Here is a 13,718-nt window from a genome sequence, read left to right as displayed (position 1 = left end):
ACTTGTGTCCATGTTCCCTGCATTTCACAGCCTGGAACTATTTTCAGTATTACATAGTATCATTCAACTTGTATGCATCACCTTGAAGCTATTCCATCATGAATAATTATGCCAGTAGCTGTCACTCACCTCAACATGGATGACTTAGGGTCAAATTATAATGAACAGCGAGGACAGCCATTTCCAGATTGTGCTGGTTTCAGGAACCAGATGCCTAAATACTGATTCAAGAGAAGTATGCAAAGCTTGATGCAGATGTTAATACATCTGGGAGTGCAGCTAAGCACCCAGCAAGAATGTTCTTAAATGGGAGACAGACAACGCAAAGTATAACAGCAGATCCTTTCCTTGTTGTCTTTAGCTGAAATGGGCTCAATCTTCTCCAGATGTAAGAGCAGTCAGGCTTGCTCTTCTGTGCTTCCACCATGCGTTCAAAAATAGCTCAGTGAGATGCAGTTTGAGAACTTGACTGCCATCACGTAGGTAAACTAACGAGGAAAAAGGATATGGCAGAGGCAAACTAGCTGCTGATTGTACGAACAGAAAAAACACCCATCTAATCTATCTGTTGTTCACCTAGCCAGAATGGAACACAGTGACCTAGCTAAACTGATCCCAAATATGTAAAGGAGAGTGGAAAATTGAGAGAGCTTTGGATGGATTTGTTGTAGTGAAGGGGACCACAAGTAGATGCGATCACCACAGGAAGGTAGACACACAAGGTATGTGTGGTAATACCTTTTATTGGACCATCTTTGTGTTCGGTGAAAGAGACAACAGAATGGTAGACAGCAAGATCACGAATGTGAGTTCTAGAGGTAAATACGCCCAGCACGTTGTAATACATTTTTTCACATTGGTCCATAAGGAGGGCGCTGCAGAGAGTTTTCAGATCCTTGGGAACCCTCATTCCCGCACACCTTTCTGAGTCTCAGATTAATCAAGATGTCCTTTCTGTCTTGAACCTATGCATGTCAATACAAAACTGATCCACCTGCTTACTACAGATGACTTATTGACACAAAGTCCCTACTTGTTATGAAGATCCAGATCTCTTTAGGCTTCGGTCATCACAGTTGAGAGGATGCTTCTTGGAAGAAAGGGCTTTTGAGTAAAGGTTATCATAGGCATGTGTTCCACATCCACCTGTGATTATAGGATCTGAAGAACATTGTGTCCCTGGTGTGATTGATGAACCATGGATTTGATGCGCTTCTCCATAGCCAACATCCTGGAGTTGCTTCGGAATGGTCTAGACTTAGGAATGAGCACCAGCATCTTACAGGTGCATTCATCAGCCTTCAGGGAACACAGATGTACTTAAACCGAGATGTAGCTAGATTTTGATATAGTGGTTGACAAAAGCCAAAACTTGTATTCAGACTACAACTTCCTTTTTGGATCTAAAATACTGTACTAAATTTACATCCTGTTCCTTAGTTTGCACCTACAGAAGGAGGAGGAGGCGGCAGAAGAAGAATATCCCGTAGGCTATTGCTCTCTTGTTCATATTTGCCATCTCCTGAGCAAGGAGGATAAGAGTTGACAGTCCTGCTCTGTAAAGAACTATATCTGATTTTTCTACCAAGATAGTCCATTCTTTAAACAGTTCTGTGTTTCATGCTGAAGTTAACTACATCCTGCCTGAATCAGGCAGAATTATTATTGTCCATCTACCCCAGTCTTAACATTTTATAAAGAAGCTAGGCCTCTCTGTCTGAGGCCTGGTCTACACTAAAAAGTTAGGTTAACTCTGCTATGTTGCTCAGGGGTGTGAAGAATCCACAATCCCAAGTAACATAGTTAAACTGACCTAACCCATAACATAGACAGATCTAGGTCTAGAAGAATTCTTCTGTTGACCTGGCTACTGCCTTTCAGGGAGGTGGATTACCTACGCCGATGGGTGAACCCCTCCCATCAGCATGGGTAGTGTCTATACCAGGGGTTCCGAAACTTGGTTCACCGCTTGTTCAGGGAAAGCCCCTGGCAGGCCGTGAGATGCCTTGGTTTACCTGAGCATCCACAGGTACGGCCGTTCACAGCTCCCAATGGCTGCAGTTCACCGTTCCCAGCTAATGGGAGCTTCAGGAAGCAGCACCCCAACAAGCAGCGAACCAACTTTGGGAACCCTTGGTCTATACTGAAGCGCTGCAGTGGCGCAGCTGTAATGTTTTAAGTGTAGACAAGCCCGCAGTCCTACAAGGATGGATGTGGAGGAAGGGGGCAGAAAACAGCATAGCATCCAAATCCGTTATTTTCAGGTGGATAAAGCTTCTACTCAGGAAAGCTTGCTTCAGTACAACAAAGGCAGCTCCCTGTGTTTTCACAGTATATTTTGCTAGGAAGTTAGGTGGAAATATCGCTACTAGAGTTATTCAAGGCAGCTACCTGGCATGTGTGTTCTCCAGTGTTTATATTCACAAGCTGATGTTCAGGCATCAGCCAATGTGTTGTGCCACAAGAATGCTGCAGGCAGCCAAGAGGCATTAGGCTGTCCCCTCTATATGGTACTGCACTCCTTTGGCAGGCCCCAAGAATCTGGACTGGCATTGGAAGCTGGAGAGAAATTTTTTTTCCTTCAAGACTTTCTATGCCAGCCCTTATCCCTTCCTTCAAGATCGGTGCTCTCTTCAGCATTTCCAGTGTTTTTTGCAAATAGTGAGTTTTCAGTGTCTCAAGGTGTGTGGTTTTTATATTACACTTAAATAATACTGTGAACTGCTTTCAAAGATTCAGCTGAGCTGTGAGAGCTGGCAACCCTTATGCAGGGGAAAATATCACCAGAAAGTCCCAGTGTCTGCTCTCTGTCTACTGTCAGGGAAGAACTATGTGCACCAAGTGTCTGGACTGATTTAGAAGATCTTAGAGAGAAAATTAACAGGTAAGGAAAGCTTTCCTTCTCGTGTTATATTAGGGTTCTTTAACTTCTCAGCATAGATCACATTTTACAAAGATTCTTGTGAGTATCTGCCATCCCATTTCCAGTCCTGCAGCCCATCTCCACTGCCATTTGTAGTCTCATAACATCTCTGTGGCAACAGAAATTGCCTGCATGGGAAAGTAATAAAGTATTTAGTATATCTAATTCAGAATTAGAGCTGGAAACAGCCTGGTGAGCTGCTAGCTTGCCGTGACCCACAGGCCACAGTTACGAAGTTTGTCTTTAGTCTCTTTAAAGAGTAGTTGATGAGTGAAGCTTTCAGGGAATGTGGAGGTAGAAAACCTTCACAATAGGTTAATAATGCTGGAATGAAAATATTTTTAGATGGATTGTGGTAGATTATGAATTTAAAACTCCTGTGAACCTCTCTTTTTTTAAACAGGTTTCAGAGTAGCAGCCGTGTTAGTCTGTATTTGCAAAAAGAAAAGGAGGACTTGTGGCACCTTAGAGACTAACAAATTTATTAGAGCATAAGCTTTCGTGAGCTACAGCTCCCTTCATCGGAGGCATGCAGTGCATTTCCACTGAACGCCTCCGATGAAGTGAGCTGTAGCCCACGAAAGCTTATGCTCACGTAAATGTGTTAGTCTCTCTTTTAAACATGTTTCCATATCATGAAGAGTGTCCGTACTCTTATGCTAGTAAATCCAATGTGTCAGGATTGCTTTGGAGGGAATCTGAGAATACTTTTCTAGTTCATGAATAAAGAACCAAAACTGTTCTTTTGTTCCTTCAGTTATTTCAAAGACCAAATGCACTTGCTGTTCAGCAGCTGACGGCAGCACAGCAGCAGCAATATGCATTGGCAGCTGCCCATCAGCCGCACATAGGTAAGTCCTTCATTTAACGCCCTCCCTTTATTAGATTTCTGGAAATGGCTCTTGTTACTTGCTAATGGATGCCTTCAAAATAGCCTGTGGCAGTGAAAGCCGGTTCTTAGGCTTCAGAGGGGTTTTAAAAGTACAGTCCCAGTTATGGATAATTGACTCTCAGATCTCAGAAGCAGACCACGTTTGAAGATTATCTTGCAAAGTTCTGGTAACGTCTTGCTATACTTTTGAAAAGCTTTCAAAAATTCCTCTCTACCGGTGATGACGCTTGCTTTGCCTGCATTGAGAATGCTATTCAGTAATGAGAGTGTTTTCTAAGTATTCATTTACTCTGAGCCAGACATGAATTGGGGTAAATGAGACAGTGAAATGAGAAAAAATGCACATTTTAGTACAGACCACAGAAACTCGAGTCCATATTTTATGTATTACTATGGTTTAGTTTTGATTAACTCTCCCACAGAACGGAATTTCAGGCTATTCTGGGTGAGACTTAGAAGTTTAAGATGCAGTTATTTAAACATGTTTTCATAGAATTAAAGAAATACTGACTCGGGAAAACTGTACATAATCTTGTTTATAGGAAAAATAGGTGAACCGTTCACAAGGGCTCACTCATTAATGGTGGGAGTAAAAATTTCCTAGCATCAAAGAGTTTAACTGTAGGTTTTCCTAACTGAATTGAACTTAGTTTTAAAGTGCTAGAAAGAATTATGAAGACACTGTTTCTCATGTATTATGTATGTTGCACTCCACATTTGTTCAGTTTTGGTGTAGACCCTGTCATCTTCTCCCCTAATTTAGTAAATTTAACAAAATTTTTATGAAAGTGCTTTTATATCTCTAAAGTGCTTTGAGCTGCTATGATAAAAAGGCTCAAATGAACTTCAAGGGAAAACATATTTTATGGGTATGTATTAATACCCACCAGTATAAATTAATTGGTAGTTGGTCTTTATTTTCCCATTGTTTTTTCCTAGTTGACTAATTTCCCAGCCCTTTAAGGGATGTTGCATCTTTGGAGTCAAATCCCATATACATATGGACGGTAACACTGCTATGAATTTCATATTTGATTGTTTCACTAAGACTCCTGGATACTTACTGTTTGCTGTCAACAAAGAACTACATGTGAAAATGCATAATATGTTTTCTCAAAGTACCTGTCAGCTTTTCTTACTCTTAAATCATAGCTGCACAAGCCTGTTTATCCTCTTCAGTTACAGCAAGGGTGAATAGCCAAAACATGTAGGTATTCTGGTAGGGCTGCAGTTCTAGTTAAGTTTGTTTTTACTGACAGGTATGTTTTCAGCAGGTTTAGCTCCCGCTGCCTTTGTCCCCAATCCATACATCATCAGTGCTGCTCCACCAGGAACAGATCCATATGCAGCAGGACTTGCAGCAGCTGCAACTTTAGGTGAGCAACTTAGAGTTGTTTGTGCATTAGATGAAATTTTCTGTGCCTAAAATATTTTAACTGTCACTATCAGAGCAGTCTTAATGTAATCTGTTAGCACGTTTTGAGCTCTACTGAAAAAATAAGTGGATGTCAGTGTGGTATATAAGGGTATTATAAAACTTAAAGTAGAATTTTGTTTTTGTTTTGAAAGTTTTGTCCCTATAGATTAACACCTAAATTAGAGGATCAAAACCGGTAACACTCAGTTCTGTTTTACAGTTAAGATTAAGAACAAAAATCCTGAAAGAGAGGTGACATTTCATTCATAGTGACAAATATGCACGTATAGTGACAAATGTGTGATTGGTGTTGAGTTGTTAGGAGTGTTTTATTTGACATCTGAAAGCCAAATACTTTTGAAGCCTGCGTTACAGGGTATAGAGTAAAGCTTTCCTGCCAAGAAGTGTTAAGTAAAATTTGTTACTGTTAATTTGAGATTTGCTATAATAAATTTGGTAAATTATGCTTTTTTCTTCACTGGAGGATCCCTTCTGAACTTCATGCTTTCCAGTCCCTTAATTACCTTGTTCCAGATCATGTATGTCAAAAGATCTCTCACCTGTGCAGAGGCTGAATATAAAGTGCTCTAGATAATAGTTCTAATGTGGGTCATTTTTGCCGTCATACTGGACCTCTTTCTCCCAACCTTGTCTAGTCTCTGAACCCTTTCCCAACTTCAAGAGCCAAAATTGCTGTGTCTTGAAACGGTAGCTCCAGTAAACAATTATTAGAAAGTGTGAAAAACGCATTGTATTTTGAATTTTTATTCCAAAAGTCATGAAGTTCTGCCCCAAGTAGTGAGAGTCCTGCGGGTTCTTCCAAAACCAGATTAGTTCTATACAACCACATTTAATTCTTTCACTGAGCCATCTGGAGAGAGGAAGTCCAGTGGATTCTAAATAAAATGTCCAGAGTTAGATTAGAGCATTAGTCAATGAAGGTTGCACAACCTCATAACATTTCATTCTTATACAGTCGGTTTACCTAAATAACACGCCCCTTCCCCCTTCTTTCCACTCCAAGGTAAAGTTAAAACAAAGCTAGATTGTATTTACTATAAGCAAGTTTTACAGTATTCTGGTTTGCGCAATATGGGATAGCAAGTTTGATATGTGACACTTTGTAATATTTACCAGCTGTTACAGAACTGTTCATTAGCTTTTAAGCTTTGGGACCAATATAAAGTCAAGCTATGATTAAATGGGATTACAAGTATGACTATATCACATGGTGGTTTTGGTAGAGTATATAAAACAGTATGAAGAATCAAGATTATAAAGAGTCCTTTCAAGATTATAATTTTTTTAAGTAATTTTGAAGAGATGAATGTTAGGTGTGGTCGGGGCATAATAAAAATGAAAGATGAGGTGTTAGGGTAAAGCCTATTGTTGGCAAACAGGTAAGGCTGAGAGGAAATGGAAGAAAGCTAAGAAGTAGAGCCCTATGGAAGATGAATCAATGAGACATGGATGGAATTGCGGAATCAAAACCGTAACACTGAATCCAGCTGTGTGTTTTTGTTTTGTTTTTTTTAAATCCAGCGCTATACAAAATAATAAGGATGCCTCGCTGCTGTGGCCCCAGAGCTGAAGGAGCTCTCTGTGCCCCCACCGCGGCCCCAGGGCTGGAGAAACTCTGTGTGCCTCCACTCACTCAAGATGGGATCTAGGGACGGGGTTTGTTACAGCCCAAGGTTTGCTATTGTGAAGGGCAAACAAGGGTGTACTGTATATTCGTTTTCGACTGTTGCTTAGACACATGGCCTGCTACTACTAGAGCAGTTTCCCCCCTCCCCAAGGTTCAGTACACAATTAAACACGTCTAAAAAGCATTCTACAACTGGAAAATGCTCATCCCAAAAAAAGGTAAGAAACCATGCGCTGACACCAAAGTTCAGAGCTAGTCTGTTGCCTAATGATATCTATGAATTGGGCGGTATGATGTTCTGCAATTGCTGTCAACATACAATAGACTGGACCCGAAAAGATGCCTGCAACGATCATCTAATATCAAAACCCTATCTGAAGAATCACGCCACATATGATGAGAATCATCGAGGTTCTCACTCTCTACAGAGAACAATTGCAGGCAGTATGAAATCTGCACATGCCAGATAGGAGTTTGTTGAAGTTTTTCTTGTGGTCTTTGCTGAGACTGTGATCTCGGGAAAAAATGAAGAGGCTTCGACCTTTCCTCTTAAAACACTGCAGTCATGGTGGGAAGCATTGCCTGAAAATAAAGCAGCACTTCGGCAGATTCTGCCTTGTGTTTATCAGGAGCACGTGTGGCAGTGCTGGCCTAAATCCATGGGGAAAAAGATTCCAGTGATGGACAAGGCAACAGATATCGGAGACTGCAGTGTGCTAAATATTATCATAGGTAAGTTTATTTTTCTTTTACTATGATGACAGATTCTTAAGTAGATGCTTTTTTATAATGTATGCATTGGCCTTTAGGAAGAAATTTGTTATACTTAGAAAATACTAATCACATATACAATTTAAAGTACAGATAATTTAAGAAAAGAGCATTTAAGATGCTATAACCCCTTAAAATAGCCTTACCCCTCCTCCCCAAAAAGCACCAAATTGGGATTTTGGAGCTATTCTATAAAATGCTTGTTAGTAATTTTATCAAACATTTTATATTTAATTTGCATTAGGAAATTTAATTGTGTATTGCAATGCAGCTGTAATATTATGCTTGTATAATATTAAAAAAAATCTTTAACATTAAATGATACAATAGTGAATATGAAGCTGCATTTTTTTTTCCATTACAGATTTTTGAGTTTGTTTAGTAACAAACAAGTAGAAAAATTTTGACATCAGAATATATGTATTTTTAGGGGTTACAAATTAGTACTATTTGACGATGTCATATTCATGGAGAGCTGCAACCACTCCACATTCTCTCAGTCTGTTCTGGAGTCTATGAATAGGAACCAGCTCAGTCTCAGTGATGTTTGTGCAGTTGTAACCGACAATGCTGCATATTGCATCAAAGCATACAAAGAAGCACTGAAATGAGTCATGCCCCAACAGTGTACATGTGACATATCTGTGTCATATAATCAATCTGATAGGTGAGACATGGCAGCATTTTCACTTCTTTAGCAATGTGGCATCTTTCGTTACTTGGATGAAATCTGACTTCTTCAAAAAGGCAGTCAGAAAGCAAAGATGGGTTGCTTTTCTTAAGTCCGAAGAAGACATGCATACCATGAAGGTCCCTCCTGAAGCAGTACACACAAGATGGAATAGCTGGTTTCAGGCAGTAAAATGTCATGCACAGCACACTTATCTCTACTGGGACTTTTTTGAAAAAGCACAGGCTGAGACAAACCTTTTGACATTACTTAGCAGTCAGGAGAAATCGGACTTGCTGAAACTTGACAGTTTTCATATCTGAAGCTTGCCCCAAAATAACAACAGTCCTTACCGTCTATCATCATCTGACCACTACCCTACAGCTGTCTCATCTTTCAGTATTCTGGAAGATCTGGGGTCTTGATTTCTGGAACAGCCAAAACTTGTGGGTTTGGTGGAGAAACTGACGCTCTTGGATGACTTCTCCATAAGTAAGGAGAGAGCGATCCTAGACAATCTACATGAAGCCTGTCAGCTTGCTTTTACCAAATTCTCCGAACACTGGGATGTCCATCCAGCAAAAGATGTGTTGCAACTGATCTGTTCGTTTGATCCCAGGCAGACTCCAGCCATGCAAAAAAACATCAATCAGTACAGCAGGCAGCCACCTCTCACCCACCCCTCACCAGAACTGTATGAACAATGGCTGGTGTTTCTGCACAGCGCTCTCTAGAATGAGCCCATCCCAGATCCACTGGACCTTTGCACTTAATGGAAAGTTATGAAGGGATGAGTGCCTAAAGTAACAGAGGTTGCCCTACCTTACATCATATTCCCTGTCAGCTCTGGAGACAGAGAGAGAAGCTTTAGTAAATATAAAAATCTACTTACAGAAAAGAGGGAATCACTTTCTGAGGAAAACACTAAAAGACTGACTAACCATAATGTACCACAATGGAGATGTCTGCCAGAGATGGGAAAAATAATGACATTTAAGTTTGTCAGTTTGTAATGCTATTCAGCAATAAACTGTTGGTTTGATAGTGTGAAATTATTTAATCAAATTTGAAATTAATTTAAGCATTCCTTCAGAATATAGGAAGCTTGAAAGTACTGAGTTTAATTTAAAATGGCAACAGTGACTACTGCAAAGATGAATTATTTTATGTTTAGTGCATTTATTTTTTAATTATTCAAATATAAATTCAGTTAAATTGACTCTATAAGAGACTCTTCTGTGGACGACTTGTGTTATTGTTCAGTGATGTCAGTTTGATCATATTACCGGGTTCTACTTTAAAAAGTGATTTGAAATGCATTACTTTTACTGTATATCTACAGGATTTTTCATATAAATTGTAGGATTTTTTTCAGTAAAATCTGTTTTTTTCTGTTGCAATCCAATTCTAAACATTTTTATGCATTTATAGTAAGTCTACTTAATGGTTAATGTATCAAACAATTTTGATTAAAAAAAACCATAAAGATGGAAATAATTTTTAAAAAATGGGGGGGGGAATCAGAAAATAATAAATCTGAAAATTCGCAATAATAAAACGGAGTTCATAGGGCCCTAAACAAGGATGTTTGTAATAGTCTATGAGTCAATGAACTACCGTGTGATGGCTGTTTAGCTGTGAATGAATGACTAATACTCTCCACAGGAAGGAAACGTGTTAAGCCTTAGTAGCAAATAGACCAAAGCTTAGTGGCAGGAGCACACCATCATGCTTTATTTTTACCAGAAAGACCATCTGTAACTTCACTTACAAGTCTAGAAAGTGGTAGGACCTATTCAGGACCATACTACTTACAGCAGTGTCAAAGCTGCAATAGAAGTGTTTTGGCCTTGGCCAGAATTTGTCACCACATACACACCCCTGCCCCAGGATTATGCTCCAGAATCTGAGCTTTCATTTACCAAAAAAAAAAAAAAATTCTACCTCTCCTGAGTGAGAGGAGAACCTTTAAAAAAACAAGGAGTGTAACTCTACACAGCATAGCCTGGAACCATAGCTCTAAGATGTCTGAATTGCCCTATTAATCTCATTGGAGTGTTAACTCTGAAACCTAAAGATGGCAGTACAAATATAAACATTAGCTATTAAATAGTTGCCCCCATTGACAATTTCTGTGGTGCAGTCATGTATTTTTTGTACACGGATATGTGGCACACTGACAATGCTACTTTGAACCCTTTAAAGATGTACCCCAAATCTACTGAGAAGAGGCCTTCCTATTTTCCTGTGGCAGTGCTAGACTGGAAGGAAACTGAAAGGCATAGATGTTGGTGAAATGGGAGAAATTAAGTTATAGGTCCCAACTTGTTTTATTCCTTTTAGTTGCTCCTTCAAAAGAAGGGATGTTTTATGATGTTGTATGGCTAATTTACTGCCAATTGAGGAGACGTTGTATCATCTTTCCGGGACTGTCAATCCAGTGAAGTTTTCCCCCCCCCCACAAGCACCAAATTAACTTAACTATTTTTAAGGAATATTGATTTCAATGGAGATATAGGCTGACAAGACTTGCAAAGAAATTATTTATGGGTTTAGTGTTGACGTTCTTTTGGGGATACCACTATCTGTGCAGAGAAATGTGAAAATTTCTGTGGTACATTTAAAAAGATGTAAAATACAGAAAGTTTTTGGTGTCAGGTGTCTGGAAATTGGGTTTCCCTGGTAGTTATCAGCATTCTGTTTGCAATTATTCCTCAGCACATTGAATAAACTAGTTGCTAATATTTAGGCTTGGCAGAATAAGATTTTTTTTATAATTTTGGCTGAGATCTATGCTTATTTTTAAGCATTTTTTAGATTTTTTTATTTTGTTTTCACAGCTGCGCAAGATTATTGGGGGTGTGTCAAACAATTATTTTATGACGTTAAAATTCAAAAAGTTAAAATATTAAACTGTTAAAACACAAATTAACAACATATGTCAAAATATACAAATTAAATATCCTTAAATCAACTGATCATACCTGTTTTACTGTTAATTTGCTAGCACATATATAATAAGTCTACTTACAGAAGTCTTACTCACTGGATTTTGTTTCCAATATGTTCTCAAACAGCATTTTTCTTTCTTTGCCTAACCATAAATTTTGATTGTTATTGATGGAAATATGAGTCTGTTTTTGTGTACATGGTGAAATCTGTTTAGATTTTTCTTTTTTAAATGGTGGTAATGCTGCCAAGCCTGCTAATATAGTGTAGCCAACTTCACTGATGTTTTGAGTCATCGAATCATAGAATCCTAGGACTGGAAAGAATCTTGAGAGGTCTTCTAGTCATAGATACTAAGGTCAGAAGGGACCATTCTGATCATCTAGTTCGACCTCCTGCACAGTGCAGGCCACAGAATCTCACCCACCCACTCCTACGAAAAACCTCACCTATGTCTGAGCTATTGAAGTCCTTAAATCATGGTTTAAAGACTTCAAGGAGCAGAGAAGCCTCCCTCAAGTCACCCATGCCCCATGCTACCGAGGAAGGCGAAAAACCTCCAGGGCCTCTCCAGTCTGCCCTGGAGGAAAATTCCTTCCCAACCCCAAATGTGGCAATCAGCTAAACCCTGAGCATATGGGCAAGATTCACCAGCCAGATACTACAGAAAATTCTTTCCTGGGTAACTCGGGTCCCATCCATCTAATATCCCATCTCAGGGGATTAGTCCTATTTACCCTGAATATTTAAAGATCAATTACTTACCAAAATCCCATTATCCCATCATACCATCTCCTCCATAAACTTATCGAGTAGAATCTTAAAACCAGATGGATCTTTTGCCCCCACTGCTTCCCTTGGAAGGCTATTCCAAAACTTCACTCCTCTGATGGTTAAAAACCTTCGACTGATTTCAAGTCTATACTTCCTGGTGGCCAGTTTATACCCATTTGTTCTTGTGTCCACATTGGTGCTGAGCTGAAATAATTCCTCTCCCTCTCCTGTATTTATCCCTCTGATGTATTTAGAGAGAGCAATCTTAAACCCTCAATCTTATTTTAGTTAGGCTAAACAAGCCAAGCTCCTTAAGTCTCCTTTCATAAGACAAGTTTTCCATTCCTCGGATCATCCTAGTAGCCCTTCTCTGTACCTGCTCCAGTTTGAATTCATCCTTTTTAAACATGGGAGACCAGAACTGCACACAGTATTCTAGGTGAGGTCTCACCAGTGCCTTGTATAATGGTACTAAAACCTCCTTATCCTTACTGGAAATACCTCGCCTGATGCATCCCAAAACCGCATTAGCTTTTTTCACAGCCATATCACGTTGGCAGCTCATAGTCATCCTATGATCAACCAATACTCCAAGGTCCTTCTCCTCTTCCATTACTTCTAATTGATGTGTCCCCAATTTATAACTAAAATTCTTGTTATTAATCCCTAAGTGCATAACCTTACACTTCTCACTATTAAATTTCATCCTATTACTATTACTCCAGTTTACAATAGTCCAGTCCTCTGCACTCACAACACGACTAAGTATTATCTAGACCATGCCTGACGGGTGTTCAGAGGCTTTTGAAAGCAGCTTAGACAATGACAGAGATTCCACATCCTCTCTAGGCAATTTATTCCAGTGCTTTTAACTACCCTGACAGGAAGATTTTCCTCATGTCCAACCTAAACTTCCCTTGCTGCAATTAAAGCCTGTTGTTTCTTGTCCTATCCCCAGAGGTTAGCTAGAACAATTTTTCTTCCTCCTCCTTGTAACAACCTTTTACTTGAAAACTGTTATCATGTCCCCCCTCAGTCTTCTCTTCTCCAGGCTAAATAAACTCAGTTCTTTCAGTCTTTCCTCATAGGCCATGTTTTCTAGATCTTTAATCCTTTTTGTTACTCTCCTCTGAACTTTCTCCTGTTTGTCCACATCTTTCCTGAAATGTGGCGCTCAGAACTAGACACAATATTCCACTTGAGGCTTAATTAGCGCAGAATAGAGCAGAAGAATTACTTCTTGTGTCTTGCTTACATCACACCTGTACTACATCCCAGAATATTTGAGCTTTTGTTTGTTTGGTTTTTTTTGGTTTGTTTTGTTTGTTTGTTTTTTTGCAATAGTGTTACACTGTTGACTCATATTTATCTTGTGATCCACTATGACCCCCAAATTCCCTTCCTCAGTAGTCATTTTCCTTTTTGTATGTATGCAACTGATTGATTGTTTCTTCCTAAGTGGAGTATTTTGGATTTGTCCTTATTGAATTTCATCCTATTTACTTCGAACCATTTCTCCAATTTGTCCAGATCATTTTGAATTTTAATGCTATCCTTCAAAGCACTTGCTACCCTTCACAGCTTGGTATCATCCTCAAACTTTATAAGTGTACTCTCTATGCTGTTATCTAAATCATTGCTGAAGATATTGAACAGAAGCGGACCCAGAACCAA

The 13,718-nt window shown here is 39.3% G+C and overlaps 1 protein-coding gene across 15 annotated transcripts in view; it reads left to right on the top strand.

Moving 5' to 3' along the window:
- Positions 1 to 13,718, top strand: part of PUM1 (pumilio RNA binding family member 1) — a 120,921-nt gene that overhangs the window by 66,793 nt on the left and 40,410 nt on the right. For 7 of the 15 annotated variants that reach the window (XM_038377385.2, XM_038377379.2, XM_038377380.2 and 4 more), the window contains 2 exons: positions 3,681 to 3,774; positions 5,075 to 5,191. In XM_038377385.2, the coding sequence (XP_038233313.1) occupies positions 3,681 to 3,774; positions 5,075 to 5,191 (211 nt within the window). The remainder of the gene's footprint in view (positions 1 to 3,680; positions 3,775 to 5,074; positions 5,192 to 13,718) is intronic. The other 8 variants (XM_038377386.2, XM_038377387.2, XM_038377383.2 and 5 more) reach the window with 2 other exon arrangements.

Source organism: Dermochelys coriacea, chromosome 19 (assembly GCF_009764565.3).
Source record: "Dermochelys coriacea isolate rDerCor1 chromosome 19, rDerCor1.pri.v4, whole genome shotgun sequence".
In the NCBI taxonomy this organism is placed as follows: domain Eukaryota; kingdom Metazoa; phylum Chordata; order Testudines; family Dermochelyidae; genus Dermochelys; species Dermochelys coriacea.
The sequence above is the reverse complement of the archived record's forward strand: the minus strand, read 5'-3'. Positions and strand labels throughout refer to the sequence as shown.